We start from the raw sequence: 18,339 nt of genomic DNA on the forward strand, positions 1-18,339 counted from the left end.
AACTAATGTCTTTAATGCTGAGTGTTACAATTGCTACATTAGCAGTTTATATACATAAAAGACAATGGCACGTTGGCAAAAGTTTGCCAGCGCTGCGATGTGAATTGTGCTCACTTAGTGTGGAAGCAATGTGTTATATGTTGCTTGGCGCTGTAAATCATTGGTCAATTAGTGCTGATGGAAGCGTGTGATTGTTTTCTTCTGTTGGAGGTTCATGAGTTATGGGGCGCTACTACCATTTTATGTAGCCCAAACCTTTTTGTCAAAACCAAATACAAGCTATTTATGATGGGTTTAGTATAATTTGAACTTTTTAAATTAAAACCAGTTTATTTGATATTTTAAATATAATTTTTTAAAAGTTATAAAAGTTATGTTTGGTAAAATAAAATAAAATAAAAATATTTTTTAATGAGCTACAAATTAAATAAATTGTATTTATTAAAATTACTTTTAATATTTAAAATATTTTTAATAATAAATATAAATGAATAAGTATATATAAAAAATTAATTTTTAATTAGCCAAGTCAACCTTTTTATTATTGTAAAATTATTTTTTAATTCTCATTTTTTAGTTAATTTAAAATTTTAAGAATTTAAATAAAAAAGTAATAATTTCAAAAGAATTAGTGTAAGAATCGGAATAACCGCCTTAATAAAATAATAAATTTTAACTGTCTGGAATAGGTTCGAAAATATGAAAATATTATTTTGAAAATAAAAAGGTAAAATTTGAATTCAATAAACTTTTCTGAGTAGAAAAATGTATCTTTTGCAAAAAAAAATTTGTAAAAATGCGTACCGGTGTTTAAACCGGCAGTACCGGCTCTAGTCTGTCTGGTACTGCGTATTAAGAAAAAGAAGATTTTTTGAAAATTGAATTTATTGTTTTGAAAATACAAAAATAATTTAGAATTAAAAACCGGACACTAATTCAAAAGGTTTTGGCCCAAAGTTGGGTCAAACGGATTTAAAAATGCTAACGGGTTGACCCGAACTCAAGTTGGGCCCAAGCCCAACATATATAAGTGTCAATTAATGAGCATTCAGCTCATTTTACCCTATAACCAAAGAAAAGGGGTGCTGGAAGTGACGGGAGAAGAGAAGAGAATTTACTATTCATCTTCTCTTTTATTTATTCATAACTTGAGCTTTGGAGTTCCGATTGACGAGCTGTTTGTAGCTGCGCAAGCTCTCGTCGAGTTCTTCATTTATAGCTAGGCGTTGTTGGTAAGAAATTAAAACTCAAGCTCCAGTTTTCAACCCTAAATATTTTGCGTTTTTACGTTTGGTTTTGAGTAGATTTTGTAATTTTGTTTGTTTAGGGATGATCTATCATTAGATTATTGTTGGATTTTATCCCTAATATCATTGTTAAGGTAAGTCTCTTTGAAATCTTATGGTTTGATATTTTGGTTAGCCATAGTGTTGATTTTTGGTATGTTATATGTGTATAGCTTAATAGTTGGTGAGTTTTGGAAGTAGTGTTGGTGCTTGAGACTTGTTATTGATCTTGTTAAAATCAAGCTTTGTGTATTTGTGCATATTGAAAATCGACTAAGGTATGGTTTCGGTTTTTTCTATATAATATGTAATATTTCTGGATCACTTAGACTAGTGGATCCTAAGATAGGATTGAATGATGTTGGTGTATGATTAATTATATGTAAATTTATGTTTGATGATGAAGAAGATGATACGGAGTGTTGAAATGTGTGATATATAAATTATGATGATTGATGATGGATATTGATGATTATGATGTGTGATGATAAATGTTGATGATGGTATTGGATTTTGAATCTTGTGGTTGGTGTTGATATTGAATGGTGGTGAATGTTGCTTATGAAGAGTTAAATTATGTAAAATTGTTAAGGTTGGGATCTTGATTTATGAATGGTTGATTTTTGTTGAATTATGGTAGAAAGATTGAATAAAACGGAGGTTGAGTTGATTGAAGTGTAATAGAATGATAAAGTGTAGTATGTGGTAGTGTTTTGTGATGAATTCAGTAGGTTTTGGATTGGTTTGGTTTTGAAATTTGAAAACTAGAGAACTTTGATGTTTTTTTATAAAACTTTATTTTTAACGAACTTTGGCTGATTATAACTTGAGCCTCAAATTTTGAAATTGAGTGATTTTTATTTTAAATTAAAGATGATTTCAAAAGTTTTAAAATGATATAAAATTTGAAGAAAATGGAGTTTGTAGAGAAAGTTATGAACGCTTGAAGTTCGGTGCAAAAATCTAAAAATTCTGCAGCTTAAAATTTTCCGAAGTCTGTTAAAGGTCGCGTAGGCGACACAGTACACGTGACGCAAGCATTCCATTCGGGTTGGAACACTCGCGTATGCGAAAGGGGTTCCGCGTACGCGAACGCACCTTTTTCAACGTGTGTGTACACACGGCAGGAGTATGCGTACGCACAATCCCTGTTTTGCTGAAAATGTGTGTTTCTTCACTTTTAAGGGTTCTCTTGCTTTCCAAACCTCTTTAACTTCTCATTAAGGCTTGTGGCTAGTGCTTAGATCCTAAGACTAGTAAAGATAGGTTTATGATTTGAGATTAGTGAATTTATGTTTGAGTTTAGAATACGGAGACTTAGGTTTCTGAAGTTGTTAGTAGTCTGTTGAAATACTATATTTTCTTCTCTGCCGCAAGAGTGTGCCAGGCACTATATCTTCGGAGCATGCCAGTGTACCAGGCACTAAATCCTCGGAACAATAGTATTGTTCCAGGCACTAAATCCTCATAACAAAAGCCTGCCGGCGCTATATCCTCGGATGTGGCAGAAAGGTGACATTCGAAATGATGTGTCGGTTGGCATTTATGAACCGACAAGTGATATCACGAGCCAAATAGGATAGATATTCATCATATGCATATTTTACATGCTTGCTTGCTTTGATTACTTTTACTTGAGTTATGCCTATTTAAATAACATGCCTAAATGTTAGTTGATTTACCTATTATATATGTATATTATTTGTGTTTTACTTGTTTGCATTATATATGTTTTAATGGCGTTGAGGATGATTGGTAGGCGGTGGTGATGGGTTCGCACGGAGGGTAGGTTGGTGAAGGCTGTGGGACACAGCAGAGACTAGTTTTAGTTAGAAATCCCCTAAGTTTAGATAATCTTGGCCTGTTTATGGTTTCTGGTTTAAGTTATTTATTTTATTAAGCTTGAATATGCGTATCGATGTGAAGTTCTAGAATTGTCTTTGGTGTCCCGAAACCTTATATCTTACATATTGGACAATATTACCATATTGAGAATCTTCGATTCTTATACCATATATTATTGTTGTTTTTCAGATGTAGGTCGTAACCCACCTTGGTGAGTCTGCGGATATGGTGACAGAATGGAGGATAATCTTCCTTATGTTTGATTTTACTATACTTTTATTGTAGTACTCTCTCACCTTTTGTATATTTAACGTTATTGCCTTAGAGGTTTTATTTCTGAAAAATTTTGAGAGATAGGTTGTTACTTTTTCAAACTTCAAAATTTTGTTGTATTCAGTTTTGATTTGTCAGCCTAAACTCAACAGATTGTAACTAGTTCTCTTTTTGTATATTCATACCATATACATATAATTTATTTTAATTATTACCTTGTGTATTTAGAGCTATCTACAAGGTTTTATATGTATTATATCTTGTTCTGTTTGTATCTACGCTTTTAGTTAATAGTGTGAACGTTTCGCGCTTTGTAATTTCGCTTTATGCAACTTTGAGATTTAGTCCTTCATCGGGCTTCTAGTTATATATTATAAGCTTTAGAATTATCGAGACAATTTGTTATCTTTTACTTTATGGCTAGAAGTAAGGTTTAAGATAACGGAGTATTACAATTAACCTAATTAAATGTAAATATTCGTTAATATATATATAGTTATATTACATTTTTTAACTTCTTTTAAAAGAATTTTTAAGTTTCTAAAGTAAAAAATATAAATACATATTTTTTTATTTGTCAAATATAATCCGAGGTGCTTACATTTGTTTAAAGCTTAATTTGGTAAAGTTTTTACTTTTTGAAAGTAGCTTATGAAAGCTATCTTCTAAAAGACAGCTTTTTAAAAGCTGCAATACTTGCATTTGGTAAAATCAAATTAAAAATTATTTTTAATAAGTATAAGCACCACAATTGTGTTTGGTAAAATATTTTTTAAAACTTAAAAGAATTATAATAAACATGTTTATAACGAAGAATAATTTCTTTTTTCAAATTTTATAAAATTTTATATAATATTTTAAAATAAAATAATTTTAAAATAAAAAATTATTTTATATATTGGCTCACTTTTACTGATCACAAAAAATGGGACACATATCTCAAATAAACTACTCTTATGATTATATATGTATTTTTACACATGTATATACATATTGTTATTATAATTTTGACTAATATTCATGCAAAGAAAATTTTATGATTGATTTTCATAAACCAAGTCCACCTCTTCACATTTCAAAGAACAGATACAAAACAAACAAACATCATAGATCTACTGAAAAAATACAAAAACAACACACACAAAAATAATATAAATGGATAGAAATTCATACCTAATATGTGATAGAGATGTATTTGTGTTAAAATTTGTGAAGAATAGGATGAAAAATAAAAAATATATAAAGACTGTGTTAGAATTTGTGAAGATTAGGATGAGAAGTTAGAAATATATGAAAATTTCAATGGCAATATAATAGCGGAGAATATATGCGAGAAAATAAATAAAATTTGATAAGTATAAGTCAACTTTAAAAAGCTCCCACTTATGTGCTTTGAAAAGCACCCATAACTTTTAAAAGTCGTAAGCACAAGCACTTGAATTTTTTAATTTACCAATGTAAAATGAGGTGTTTATACTTTTTAAAAGTACAAACATCTCTTAAAAAATATTTACCAAACCAAACATCTTTTAAAAAATCTTTACCAAACCAAGCCTAAAGCATAAACACTTTTTCTATAAATTTTACTAAACCCATCTGTACAGAGTCCTATGAGAATGGGTAAAACTGTTAAAGTATATCCCTTGTTTAACATATTTTATTGTAAAAATAAAATATTAAACTTGCAATGACAATAGATGCATAAGAAATAGAATATTAAGCTTTTTTATATTAACGGTGTCTCTATATATTACTTAGCAATATGTTAAGCTAATTAATTTTTTTAATATTTATAAATAGTAATACTTGATTTCTAAAATGAAAAGGTCATAGAGATACATACTTCTTATCAATAGTCGATGGATGATATAATTCTGGAGCCATTGCAAAAGAAAGTTCTATTGGAAGACATGACTTTTTGGATAAGCTTATTATTATCTTTCTACTTTTGATTTTTTTTTAAATTAATTGTTATACATTATTTCTACCTTCAATTATTATTATATGCCATATTAACTTTTAGGAATAATTTTTTAGAGATTTTTTCAATTATTAGAAAATCAAAAAATAATTTTGGTTCTTTTAATAAATTGAAATTTCAATTTTAAAATTTAAAATATCTATCAATAACTTCTCAGATCAGACGCACACTTTTACTATTGCTTTCCATTCTACTAATAATCTTATCTTTCCAAATATGATTCTTTTTCTCTTCTTTTTTTATTCTATTTCTTATTCGAATTTGTCGATGATAAAAATATTAAACTTGGTCTTTAAAAGACCAACCTTGAAAATGCCAAATTAGTGGCTCAAATGAATTTATGTTCTTCTTTTTCCCTTTAAAATTTGTCCCACTAAGAATTACAAAATGATATGGATAATAGACATGGTCTAGTGTACTGTTGTTCAGTTTCCAAAATTTTTTTAAGGTCCTTAAATAAAACCCCAACTCTTTTTACAAAAAAAGAAAATGTGCTGCTGATGAATTGAAGAGCTTGAGGAGGATGATGAAAAGGAAGAAGCAACACAAGTAACTTCAATGGCTGTTAAATTATATTCTAAAACTGAACTCAATTCTTCATTTGAATTATTATGTTTGTCATTCTTAGCATTTATGTTTCGTTTTGTGAACCAAGAGTATGGGAAGCTTGGAACTTTCTAATGAAGGAAGAGCTTGAGGACAAAAGGATGTAGGTTTTAGTGGAGGAATAGAGGATGATACATATGATAGAAGTGTCACTGATCATGTTGATGATGATGGAACTGCTTCATAGTTGTTTCTCTCTCTTTCGGTTTACACCATCTCTGTTTCTCTCTCTAAATAATATACAAATATTTATAAAAGTATGGGTCTAAATTAGAGTTTTTGTTTTAAAAAAATATGTTCACAAAATAGCTCCACAAAAAAACAAAAAATAAAAATTACTCAAGTATTTAAAGTAGTGTTTGTTTTGAGGTACTAAAATAAAGATGGAGAGATTAAAATTTAATATTATATTTGTTGGTCCAGAAGTTAATACTAAAATTTTAGTTTCCATTTCCAAAATTTTAATATTTTAGTCTCTCTAAAAAGGAGGGATACAGGAAACTAAAATTTTTAGGGACGAAGACTGAAACGTTAATAACATTTTATATTTAAAATATTTTCATTCCAATTAATTAATTCTAACGCATTACTCTTTGTGCAAATTAAATTAGGGCTCTATTCTTTGCAACTCTTTAATCCTTTATCTTCTCATTTCTGTATATTTTTATATTAAACATAATACTGAGACTTATTTGTTATTTCAATCTCTGGCTCTCAATCTCAGATTCTCAAACTTTCAAGGTCTCGTATCAATCTCTGTCTCTCTTTCAAACACTCTCTAAAACACCTATCTCTCTTTTTAGTTTTTTATTCTATTATACTTTTATTTTTATAATTTTTTTAATAATATCTGAATTAATCAATTCATACAATTGAATTAATAAATCAATAATTAATAGTTTGAGCTTGATTTTAACAACTATAGCACGAAATAGTGGATGTTTGTCCATAACCAAATAATTTGTGATGAAATAATTATAATTTGATAATGTTAGGAACATAAAAAAATAGTTAAAATTTGTCTTATTTAGTATTAATTAATTATTATAGTAATTAATAAATATTAAATAATACAAATTATAGCTAGTTTTAGTTTATTTTCTTTAGTTACCGAATATTTATGTTATAATTAGCTATTATATTCGGTAATAACTATTCTTAGGAAACAAATGAAGGAATGTATGAATATGTTATTTTCAAGGATTTAATCAACATATCAAATGAGAAATGCTAGAGGGTCAACAAATTTTGTGATTTATAACTATTAATTAGTTATTATTAGTATTTTTAATGGATTGAGATTATATTTAATAGTGTGGAATTATTCACTTGAGTATTGCTACACATACAAGTCTTTTTGGCATACAAGTTAACTCTAACTCAACAAAATCCACTTATATAACGTGCGCGTGAAAATCACGTTCCTCTTTTTATCCCGCGTTCATCCTCCTCTTCCTTCTTCTTTGCGTTTCTCCTCCTTTTTCTTCGCGTATTTCATCTTCGTCGTCGTTTTTTTATTATTGTTGTTGTTGCTGCATTTTTTTCCTCTTCCTCTTTCTATTGATTTTGCAACATTATGTATTTTTTCTTTATTTGATTTTTCCTCCCCAAAAAAATTATGAGAATATGAAATAAGAATATGAAGAAGAAGAAACAGCAAAAGATGGGAGAAAAAGAAAAGGAAGAGTCTTGAATTATGTAGAACTTATTATTAGTGAACATACACCGAAAATTCTTAAACAATACATTCAAATATCTTTGCGTTACACCCAAATATCTTCGTGTTATGTAACACCCTACCACACAGAACCTTACGCTTAAGTTGTAAAGCAGAGGTGACCAGGTATTACGACCTCTAAAAATAAAATATACATATATAATATACTAGAAATGATGAAATATTCGAGGAGTCTTGAAAGATGGTTAAATCAAAATTGCAAAAATTAAAAGCGCAACACTCAAAAATAACGTTTACTAGCGTAAGAAGAGCGAATATATATATATATATATATATATATATATATATATATATATATATATATATATATATATATATATATATATATATATATAAGTAGAGGGTCAATAAATACAAAATATTCAAGTTTCGGATAATGTACATAACAAAACCCAATGGACAAAGTCCCAACTTCACTTGCAACAGGAAACTCCAGACGCTCACTGAGGCGTATCTCGACCTGCATCTGAAAAATAACAATATTGTATGAGATGAGAACCTAGTATGGTTAAAGTGCTCACATACATAATATATAAGGTCCCAAAAAGGCAGAGGCAATCTTAAAACTCTAACACTCAGATTATAAAATTTAAAGATTAAAAAAAGAGAAAAGGACAAATAGGTCCTTCACCTTTTGCCCCGCAGACATTTATACCCTTAAGGATTTGAAAATATATTTAAGTCCCTGACTTTCTCAAAATTTGGATATATCGATCCATGAGTCTAATTTGTCGTATTTTAAAAATTTTTCTACATGTGCATCTGTATATCAGCCAGACTAATACAATAGAAGTTATGTTTGATTTTTTCGTTAAGTCTGCCATACCTAAGTGAACAGAGGGATCGATGTGTTTAGATTTTGAGAAGGTCAGGGACTTAAATATATTTTCATATCGTTGGGGATTTAAATGTTCGCAGATCAAAAGGTCAATGACCTATTTGTCCTTTTCTCTAGAAAAAAACCGAAAGCCATAAGTAGGGTGGTTCTCTAAGTTTCCTAAACTTAACAAAAACTCTATCTAAATTCCTCCATCATCCGCCTTCTTCCAAATTTTCTAACTCCAATGGAAATACACAGACTGACAAATAGACAATGGCAAACACAATTAGAGTATAAGCTATGATGCACGAACACTGATACGGACACGGAACACGACACGACACGGGACACGCCGACATGCGAATTTTAAAATCTTACATGATACGGGGACACGCATACATATAAAATATAAAGTATTTTTTAGATAAACGTAATGATATTTTAATATTTTATTGATATTAAAATATAAATTAATTTTTTAAATTATTTTTAATGTCTTATTTTAATTATATTAAGTATTGAAAATATTTTTTGTTTTAATAAATAATAATATATACTATATCTAAATTTATTTTAAGAATATATATTAAGAATAAGATTGGACACGCTGACACATGATGATATTTAGATGTGTTCAAGTGTGTCCGGAGAAGAATTTTTTAGTTTTTATTGAGACACGGTTTGGACACAGCAGACACGCGTGTCGGACGAGTGTCGTGTCCGAAATGTGTCCGACACACAGAAACGGCAACTCAGCAAAGTGTCCGTGCTTCATAGAGTATAAGTAATGCAGGTAGCAAGTATAACAATTAGGTATACTAAATCATAAAGACACTCCCAATTAATGCACAAGCAAGCAAATCAATCATATTCACATGATGTATGCCTGTCCTATAGCTGATGAGTCTCATCTGTCGGTTATAAGGCCAACCCGACATGTTCGGTAGCTAACGCCAGACAGAACACCACAACATGGAATAGGTATTACTCGTCTCTCCATGTCGGTATTTCGCCCAACCCATAATAGGTATTACTCGTCTACTCAAGTAGGTGCCTCAAATCATAACCAGAGTAGGAATTACTTGTCTATCCACAGGCCATGACTCGGATAGGAATTACTCGTCTATCCTCAAAATTACATCTCGAATAGGAATTGCTCATCTACCCTCACAGTCATAACTCGACATCTCAAAATAATTAATAATTAAACTCAATTCTAATCATTAACCATATCTCAATATCCCCAAATTCAAAATCATAGTTTAGATAGGAATTACTCGTCCATCCTCACAATCACAACTCATCACTATCACTTCAATCATTATTAATATAGCCTTCGTTTATAATAATCTCAACACTCCGCACTTCTCATTCATAATCATCACATCTCAAACTCTCTTCACTCCCAAGTCAATAAGCCTTCATAGCTTGATCCCTCCACTATGTTTACAACTAATATTTAGGATCTAAAATAGTGAAAATATAGGTTTGGAAGTTTAAAATTATGTTTTAAATCACAAACTCATTTTGCTGATTCCAGGGTTCCGCGTACGCATGGACGATCTCGCGTTTGCGGGGGTGCTTTTCCCTTACTCGCGTACGCGGGACATCCAACGTAACCCGAACAGAATGCCCGCTCCGCATGTGAGGCTCGCGTACGCAAGTTATGAAGAGTTGGCAAAAATTGTGAGTGTTGTAGAATTTCAGCTTTACACACCAAACTTCCGACGCACATAACTTTTTCATTTGAAATCATTTTTCCTTCGTTCTTCAAAAGGTGTAAACTTCACGGGCCTAATTTTCATATAAAACAAGTTTGGAAAGTTAGAGGGTCCAAAAATCGAGTTATGACTCGCCAAAGTTTGGCCAAAATTCAATTTTTTTTCAAAAATATCAACCTCTATTTTTACAAAGTTTTCCAACTCAAAACCAACAATCCAAGTTTTTAACCAATCCAAAACAAGCTAAATTCAATCTCAGCCTTCTCATATATTTCACAACCCACCAATATACTTACTCATCAAATTCAACCCCTAAAAGCTCATAATCAAACATAATTCCATACTCAAACATTAAAATAGTATCATTATTTATTTAATACATCATCTCATCAACCTTCCATCACACTCATGTTATTAACCAACACAACATAACTTATAATCATCTTATAATTAATTCTCAACATTCACATTCTCAATTTCGACAATTCAAAATCACACAGTCCATTTTAATTCACTCATCAATCATCAACATGTCAACAACCATTATTATTCGATATTCATCAAACACCTAATCCATCACATACCAACTTAATTACCCTTCATACCCAATTCATATACCACTCACGCATTTCAACAATAATCTATTCCGTTCAACTTACCCGGTCACGGCCCCCGGACCAGTTTTCTCATCAATCATCTTTCATAACTCTATCATATTCACATACATATATCAATTCTTAAATTTATTGTACACATATACATATTAGTTCCCTAATCACCTCAACAACCAAACATTCAATCCAACTTATCCTATAGTTATCTAGCCTAAGTTTTCACGTACATTACATATTATATACGAGAAACCAAAATCATACCTCGACCGATTTCATCGTAAAACCCAGAGACACTTCATGATCAACGTTCCTCAAGAGTCCACAACCCCAAAACTTTTCTGAACAAAATTTTCAGCCGCCAAGGTCCAACAATCCAGTTCCCAACATCATCAACATACTCCAATTCAATATTTATTCAATCTAATTCTATAACATAACACTATAATCAACATTCAAGCTATCTAAATCACTAATCAACAAGAGGTTTGACCTCTTTACCTTACTCATGCCTCAATTGAACAAAACTCGCTAATTTTCGTGAATTAATTCGAACCTAAAATACCAAAATTATATAAATTCTTAATTCCAACACTTTTCAAATTCAAAACTGAGAAGGAATGATTTGGGTAAGAAAAATGAATTCCTTACCAAATTATTTTATGGATTTTGAGAGGAATGCGTGGTCACTGACGACTCCTCAATCGGAGCTTCGGATTGAAAGTTATGAGGAGTAGAAGATTAGAGCAAGAGTTTGCATATTTTCCCCTCCTTCCATGAGTTTCCTAGCGTGTTTCCCAAATGTGGAGGGAAGAAGAGCTGAAGCTCTTCCTATGCATGTTGTAGGGTTGGGCCTTAGGTCTGGTTCGTTCGGTTTAGTCTGTTCGATCCAGTTTGGATCCAAATTTTTAAAATTAGTGTTAAATTTTATATTTTAAATATTTCTATCCTTCTAATTTATCAACTTTAATTTTCTAATTCTTGTAAATAATAATTAACTTATTGGTTAACTATTTATTAATTTTTGCGGGTTTTACATGTTACACCCAAATTTGATGTAAATATAGAAAAATATTTCCTCTAATATTACATTTTTTTTCTTTTTTTTCTTATTTCTTTCTTTCTTTTAGTCGAATGAATATAAGTTCATCATCTTCCAAGTAATTTTACAGCATTATGTGTTTCTTCTTCTTCTTTGTTTGATTTTTTTGTTTTTATTCTTGTTATGAGAGTAAAATAAAGAGAAACTTAAAGATGAATAAGAAAAAAAAAGAAGAAAAAGATGGTGATGATGATGAAAAAAGAAGAAACAGCAGTAGAAGATGAGGATGAGAAAGAGGAAGAATTTTGAATTATGTAGAACTTATCAGCATACACACATCGAAAATTCTTAAACAATACACTCAAATATCTTCGCGTTACACTCAAATATCTTCGTGTTACACCCAAATTTGCTGCAATTACAGAAAAATATTTCCTCTAATGCTACATTTTTTCTTATTTCTTTCTTTCTTTTAGTTGAATGAATGTAAGTTCATCATCTTTCAAGTAATTTTATACCATTATGTGTTTCTTCTTCTTTGTTTGATTTTTTTTATTCTTGTTAATAGAGTAAAACAAGAAAAAACTTAAGAAGATAAAATAAGAAAAAAAAAGAGGATGATGATGATGAAAAAGAAGAAGAAGATGCAGCAGAAGATGAGGAAGAGGGAGAAGAAGAGTTTTGAATTATGCAGAACTTATCAACACACATATACCGAAAATTCTTAAACAATACACTCAAATATCTTTGCGTTACATCCAAATATCTTCGTGTTACATCCAAATTTACTGCAAATATAGAAAAATATTTTCTTTAATGCAGAACTTTTACATTACATTCAATTCAAACCATCAACAATGAACAACAATTTTCACAAACAAAAACATTATTCACTTTTAGAATCATAAACTACTAACGAAAATATTAACTAGAATCGTACCACACCTCACCAATTTGATTGGATTCAAAACAATAATCAATTTCGTTTTGGTTTAATTGACAATCTGAACTTGAATTATTCATTATCTTTAACAACGAGATAACTGATGACGGAAGAAACGGAGAAAAAGAAAGGAGGAGAAGAAATTCCAATAAAAAAAAAAGAGGAAGAGTAGAAGGAGAATGAGGTGGTGTTAGTGACGACGATAACGAAAGAGAAAAATAACGAAAAAGAAAAAGAAAAATGTATAGTAACGGCACAAAAAAAAATGTGCACACGTGAATATAAATAATTTATATAAATTTGTATTAAAAAATGACTTATATATAAAAAATAATATTATTCACTTTTCTTTTACTAATTAAATATTGGTCAAATTTTAATAAAACATATACTAAAATTTTAGTAAATATTTTTCTTTCCATGATACTTGCCTTTTAGCATATGATACCAAGATTCTGTTTTTAAAGCATCCACTAATTAACGAAACATTCCGAACAAGGAGTGAGGAAACGAAGCAGAGACCTCGTATTTTTCGAAGGCAATAAACATTTCTGAATTTTGACGGACATAGCGTAAGATAAGCAAGTACACACAAACACAGCCAGCTCAACCCAATCATCCACTCCCCCTCTTTCTGCCATTCCAAACGAAAAGAAGACTACGAACTCCTCTGCTTGTTTCAGATCTTCCCTCACTGTTTTGTTCTTTTCATTCTCTGCACAGAGGGTTGTTCCTTTCCTTTCTCCATCTTCGACCAACTGCCCAATCATCAAGTCTTAAACTTGATTTTGTAAGGTAAGGTCCCACCCACGATTTATTTGTCATAATCATTATTCACTAGTAACCTTGGCTTTATGTAAAATAAATTTGTTGATTATCTCATTATTGTTTTTGTTGCATGATCATTCTCTTTAAATTTTGAAATGAAATAAGCACTTACTGTCTTCTGAATTAACCAACCTTGGTGTTGAAAAATAGCTTTCTCTAAGAGGGCTTCTTAGCAGTTAGAGCATTTCACGTTTGATGCGTGCATTAATGTATTTCAATGGAACAATGTAGCGACTCATGTCGGTTTGGAGATAATAAAGATCCATCATGGTTACAAAAGGGAACCCGGGAGACAACAGAAACAATAAGGGTCCTATGCCTGTTTTCACGGTAGTTGGCTTGTGTGCTTTCTTCTATATATTAGGCGTATGGCAGCGGAGTGGTTTTGGAAAGGGAGACAGCATAGCGGTGGCAATTAACAGAGAAACGGATTGCAGTGTTCTGAGTGATCTTAGCTATGAATCCCATCGCGATGGTGAAGCTGGAGCGCCTGATGCTCCCGAAGGAGGAGTCAAGGAGTTCAAGCCATGTGATGATCAATACATTGATTATACTCCTTGTCATGATCAAAGACGAGCAATGACATTCCCCCGCGAAAATATGATGTATAGAGAAAGGCATTGTCCTCCTCAAGAAGAAAAACTTTATTGTCTCATACCAGCTCCTAGAGGATATGCAACCCCATTTCCATGGCCCAAGAGCCGTGATTATGTTCCCTATGCGAATGCCCCTTACAAGAGCTTGACAGTGGAGAAGGCTGTGCAAAACTGGATACAATATGAAGGAAATGTTTTCAGGTTTCCTGGTGGAGGCACACAGTTTCCCCAAGGAGCTGATGCTTATATTGATGAACTAGCATCTGTTATTCCACTCGACAATGGCATGGTTAGAACTGCTTTAGATACTGGTTGTGGGGTGAGTCGACATTCCTTGTTCTGTTTTATTCTTGCATTTCTCATCTACATCATGTTGGAATGAAGGAATTCTAAGTTTTCACTTAATAATTAATTATAAGCTTTTATCTTGGTTCCTTCTACTTCTAAATGCTTCTTCCATGCAAAATTTTGAGCTCCTATACTATATGTGCAGTAGATGTTATATCCTAGCTCATTTGATGGTTATTGGTGATGGTAGGTTGCTAGTTGGGGGGCATACCTGTTTAAGAAAAATGTTGTTACAATGTCAATTGCACCAAGGGACTCTCATGAAGCACAAGTGCAATTTGCTTTAGAAAGAGGTGTTCCGGCTATCATTGGCGTTCTTGGAACCATCATGTTGCCTTTCCCTTCTGGATCATTTGACATGGCACATTGTTCTCGCTGTTTGATTCCATGGGGTGGAAATGGTAAGATAACTACCATGTCTCTGACACGGGACAATAAACATTTCTTTTGGTTCACCTAATAAATCTCATGCTATCACTTAAGGAAATGATTCCACAGGCGATCAGGGCTTCTATAGATGAAAGATATATTTTTTTTAATGAGACATTCATGCATTACATGTTTCAAAACTCTATATTTCATGACTACTTTCGTTTTTGCTGAGACATATGTTTAATTTGAAATTAACAATTTAAAGGTTAGCTTGTAGGATACGTTATTTGATCACATTGACCTCAACCTAAGATAACTTCAAGTACGAAAACTATGTCCTATTTATTTATTTATGATAAGATGATGATCTTCAAATCATTGTTATCCTTACTAGATTATTGTATCTTTCTTCTTTGAATTCATTGTTTTTTTTTTTTCATGTTTTCTTATTTATTGTTCAATGGTTCATTAAAAGAAGCAAAGTTCATAAAATTATTTGAATTCAAAAAAATTGTTAGATGGTATATATATGAAGGAGGTTGATCGAGTTCTCAGACCTGGTGGTTACTGGATCCTTTCTGGCCCTCCAATCAGCTGGAGGAATAGCTACCGAGCATGGCAGCGTCCTGAAGATGAGCTTGAGGAGGAGCAAAAGCAGATTGAGGATATTGCTAAACTTCTTTGTTGGGAAAAGAGACATGAGAAGGGTGAAATCGCTATATGGAGAAAAAGATTAAATACCGATGAATGCACTGAACAAGAAGCTCAATCTTCAACATGTGATGCTACAAATGCCAGTGATGTCTGGTATTTTTCTGTCTCATTTCATTTCATCAATCTTTTTTCCCTTCTCTTTCTCTTCCATGGATTACTTATTTCCAATTTGATGATTTATGTTCAGACAATTAGATACACCATTTTTTGTGTTTACTCAGAAGGAAAATATGTATTACAATACAAATAAGAGGACTACTATGTTGATTATGGTTACCATGCCTATTGCCTAAGATACTAGAGGACCATCTTCTTATCACCTATGGCAACACCTCAAGAAATCGCTTATAACCAACACCTCTTGTCCATACGTTATGAATATTTACAATTTGATTCCCCGGCTGCATTTTCTATTCTAAGTTATTAATCCCAAGCTTATTTCCTAAGGCTTGTGTTTCGAAGAATACAAGGAGTTTGGATTTATGTTTCTTTTTTATGTTGAACAAGTTTTTGAAATGTATTTTATATTTATTTGCAAGAACTATTTCCTGGCTGGTAAATGGCATCTTTCAAGATAATTAAGTAGTTGAGAAGCAATGCAAGGCCTTTCAAGAGATTTTATATGTGTAGATCTCTAGCATAGTGTTAGTCCCCTAACTTGAACGAGGTAGGACTATGGTTGTAATCTTAATCTGAAAGCTCTGACACTGTGTAGGTACAAAAAGATGGAAAATTGTATAACTCCTACTAAAACTAATGGTTCGTGGAAGCCATTCCCAGAGAGACTCAATGCTATTCCTTCCAGAATAACAAGTGGATCTGTTCCTGGTCTATCTGTAGAGATATTTGTGGATGATAATCGATCATGGAAGAAGCATGTAAACGCTTATAAGCGGGTCAACAAAATCATTGACTCGGGAAGGTATCGCAACATAATGGACATGAATGCTGGTCTGGGGAGTTTTGCTGCTGCCATGGACTCTCCGAAATTATGGGTTATGAATGTTGTGCCTACAATCGCAGAGAAAGCTAACCTTGGTGTTATATTTGAGCGTGGATTGATTGGCATTTATCACGATTGGTAACTTATTTGTTGAGGTGTCCTTTCTTTTTTTTTTTTCCACTTTCTAGTTAAATTAGCGAAGTAACTATTTTTCAACTAATAACAACTATTTTTTTTTTTTGGAGTATCCATTTACTCTAAATCATAAATCTAAAATTTTAAACCGTAAACACTGAATTCTAGCTCTAAACTCTTCAAAAAGTGAGAATTAATATTGACTAATCAGAAGTTATCTTATTTCCTATACTTATTTTTTACTTTCTGTCCCTGCAAATTCTATTTATTGTAGTGGTTTTATACTATAGATAGTCTATGTTGAGTCTTGCTAGCTTATCACTAGTTATGCTTTTTATACCGTGTGAATTGGAAACGGAGGGGATGATAAAAAAAAAAAACCTTGTTCAGTTTGATAATTTTTCTATTTTCTGCCAGGTGCGAAGCCTTCTCCACATATCCCAGGACCTATGACCTAATCCATGCAAATGCTGTTTTCAGCTTATACAAGAATGAGTAAATTGTTTTTCATTGCAATTTACACACACACACGCACACACATATATGCAAATAGCACTAGCAGCCAAAGTAGTTCATACAATGAATACAGGTGGAGACATGTGAGTCAAGTTCTGGTTTTGCCTGACTCAAACCATGAATACAGGTGCGGCGCAGAAGACATTTTATTGGAGATGGATCGTATATTACGGCCTGAAGGAGCTGTAATAATTCGAGATGATGTTGGCGTGCTAATGCGGGTGAAGAGAATTGTGAGAGGAATGAGGTGGAAAACGAGAATGGTGGATAATGAGGATGGTCCATTGGTTTCAGAGAAGGTTTTGTTTGCAGTCAAGCAGTATTGGGTTGCAGGTGACAACAGTACAAGTTCACTGTGATTAACGTAAGCATTAAGCAGAGTTATTGGAATGGAACAATCGTTTCCAAACACACTTCTAATTGCATGTACTTTGGAGTTTGTCTAGCTGGGTGAGAGCTTGGAGACATGAAATTGCCTGGTGCCGAAGATATTAGTGGCCGTATGTTTAATTTTTTTAAATTGCAGAGTGAATAAGTGAGCAAAAACATAATAATTAGTGAATGCGTTGAGTGTAATTAGCGAGAGAAAACCGTTAGTTAGGTTTTTTGTTTGTTTGTAATTTGGTTTTGTTTGTATGAATGTAATTTTTACCATCATAAAAAGGGTTAACTACCAATTAAATGTTATCAACAAAACGGCTCATAAATGATTCGAAAATGGAATAAAAATAATCAATAATTATTATATGTTGTAAGTGACAAAAAAAAAATGTATTTAGTAAACAGTTCATCCAATTAATCTGAATTTTTATGACAATATTTGAATAAATATTTAAGTGTAAGAAAAAGAATTCGAAGTAAAATTTGATCTTTTAATTTTTTTATTTTTAAAAAATATGTGATAATTTATAATATTTTTTAAAAAAATTGTTATGTTTTTAAATTTTTCAAAAATTTATTTATCGTTAGCATTTTTTGTGTTTTTTTTGTCAGCAATATAAACTTCCAGATTTAATAGTTT

At 31.5% G+C, this 18,339-nt stretch overlaps 1 protein-coding gene across 3 annotated transcripts; it reads left to right on the top strand.

Moving 5' to 3' along the window:
* Positions 1-13,329: 13,329 nt before the first annotated feature.
* LOC112708252 (probable methyltransferase PMT2) lies at positions 13,330-18,014 on the top strand. 3 transcript variants are annotated; one of them, XR_003156289.3, is made up of 7 exons: positions 13,330-13,661; positions 13,926-14,609; positions 14,829-15,039; positions 15,529-15,817; positions 16,440-16,822; positions 17,220-17,297; positions 17,446-18,014. XR_003156289.3 is itself a non-coding variant. In XM_025760430.2 (7 exons), the coding sequence occupies exons 2-7, from the start codon at positions 13,962-13,964 to the stop codon at positions 17,675-17,677; spliced, it is 1,824 nt and encodes a 607-aa protein (XP_025616215.1). In that variant the 5' UTR covers positions 13,330-13,661; positions 13,926-13,961; the 3' UTR covers positions 17,678-18,014. The 3 variants fall into 3 exon arrangements, 2 of the variants coding, with proteins under 2 accessions (XP_025616215.1, XP_072057730.1); XM_025760430.2 differs by having other exon boundaries at positions 16,440-16,805; XM_072201629.1 differs by lacking the exon at positions 17,446-18,014 and having other exon boundaries at positions 17,220-17,345.
* Positions 18,015-18,339: the final 325 nt, after the last annotated feature.

Source organism: Arachis hypogaea, chromosome 8 (assembly GCF_003086295.3).
Source record: "Arachis hypogaea cultivar Tifrunner chromosome 8, arahy.Tifrunner.gnm2.J5K5, whole genome shotgun sequence".
In the NCBI taxonomy this organism is placed as follows: Eukaryota; Viridiplantae; Streptophyta; class Magnoliopsida; order Fabales; family Fabaceae; genus Arachis; species Arachis hypogaea.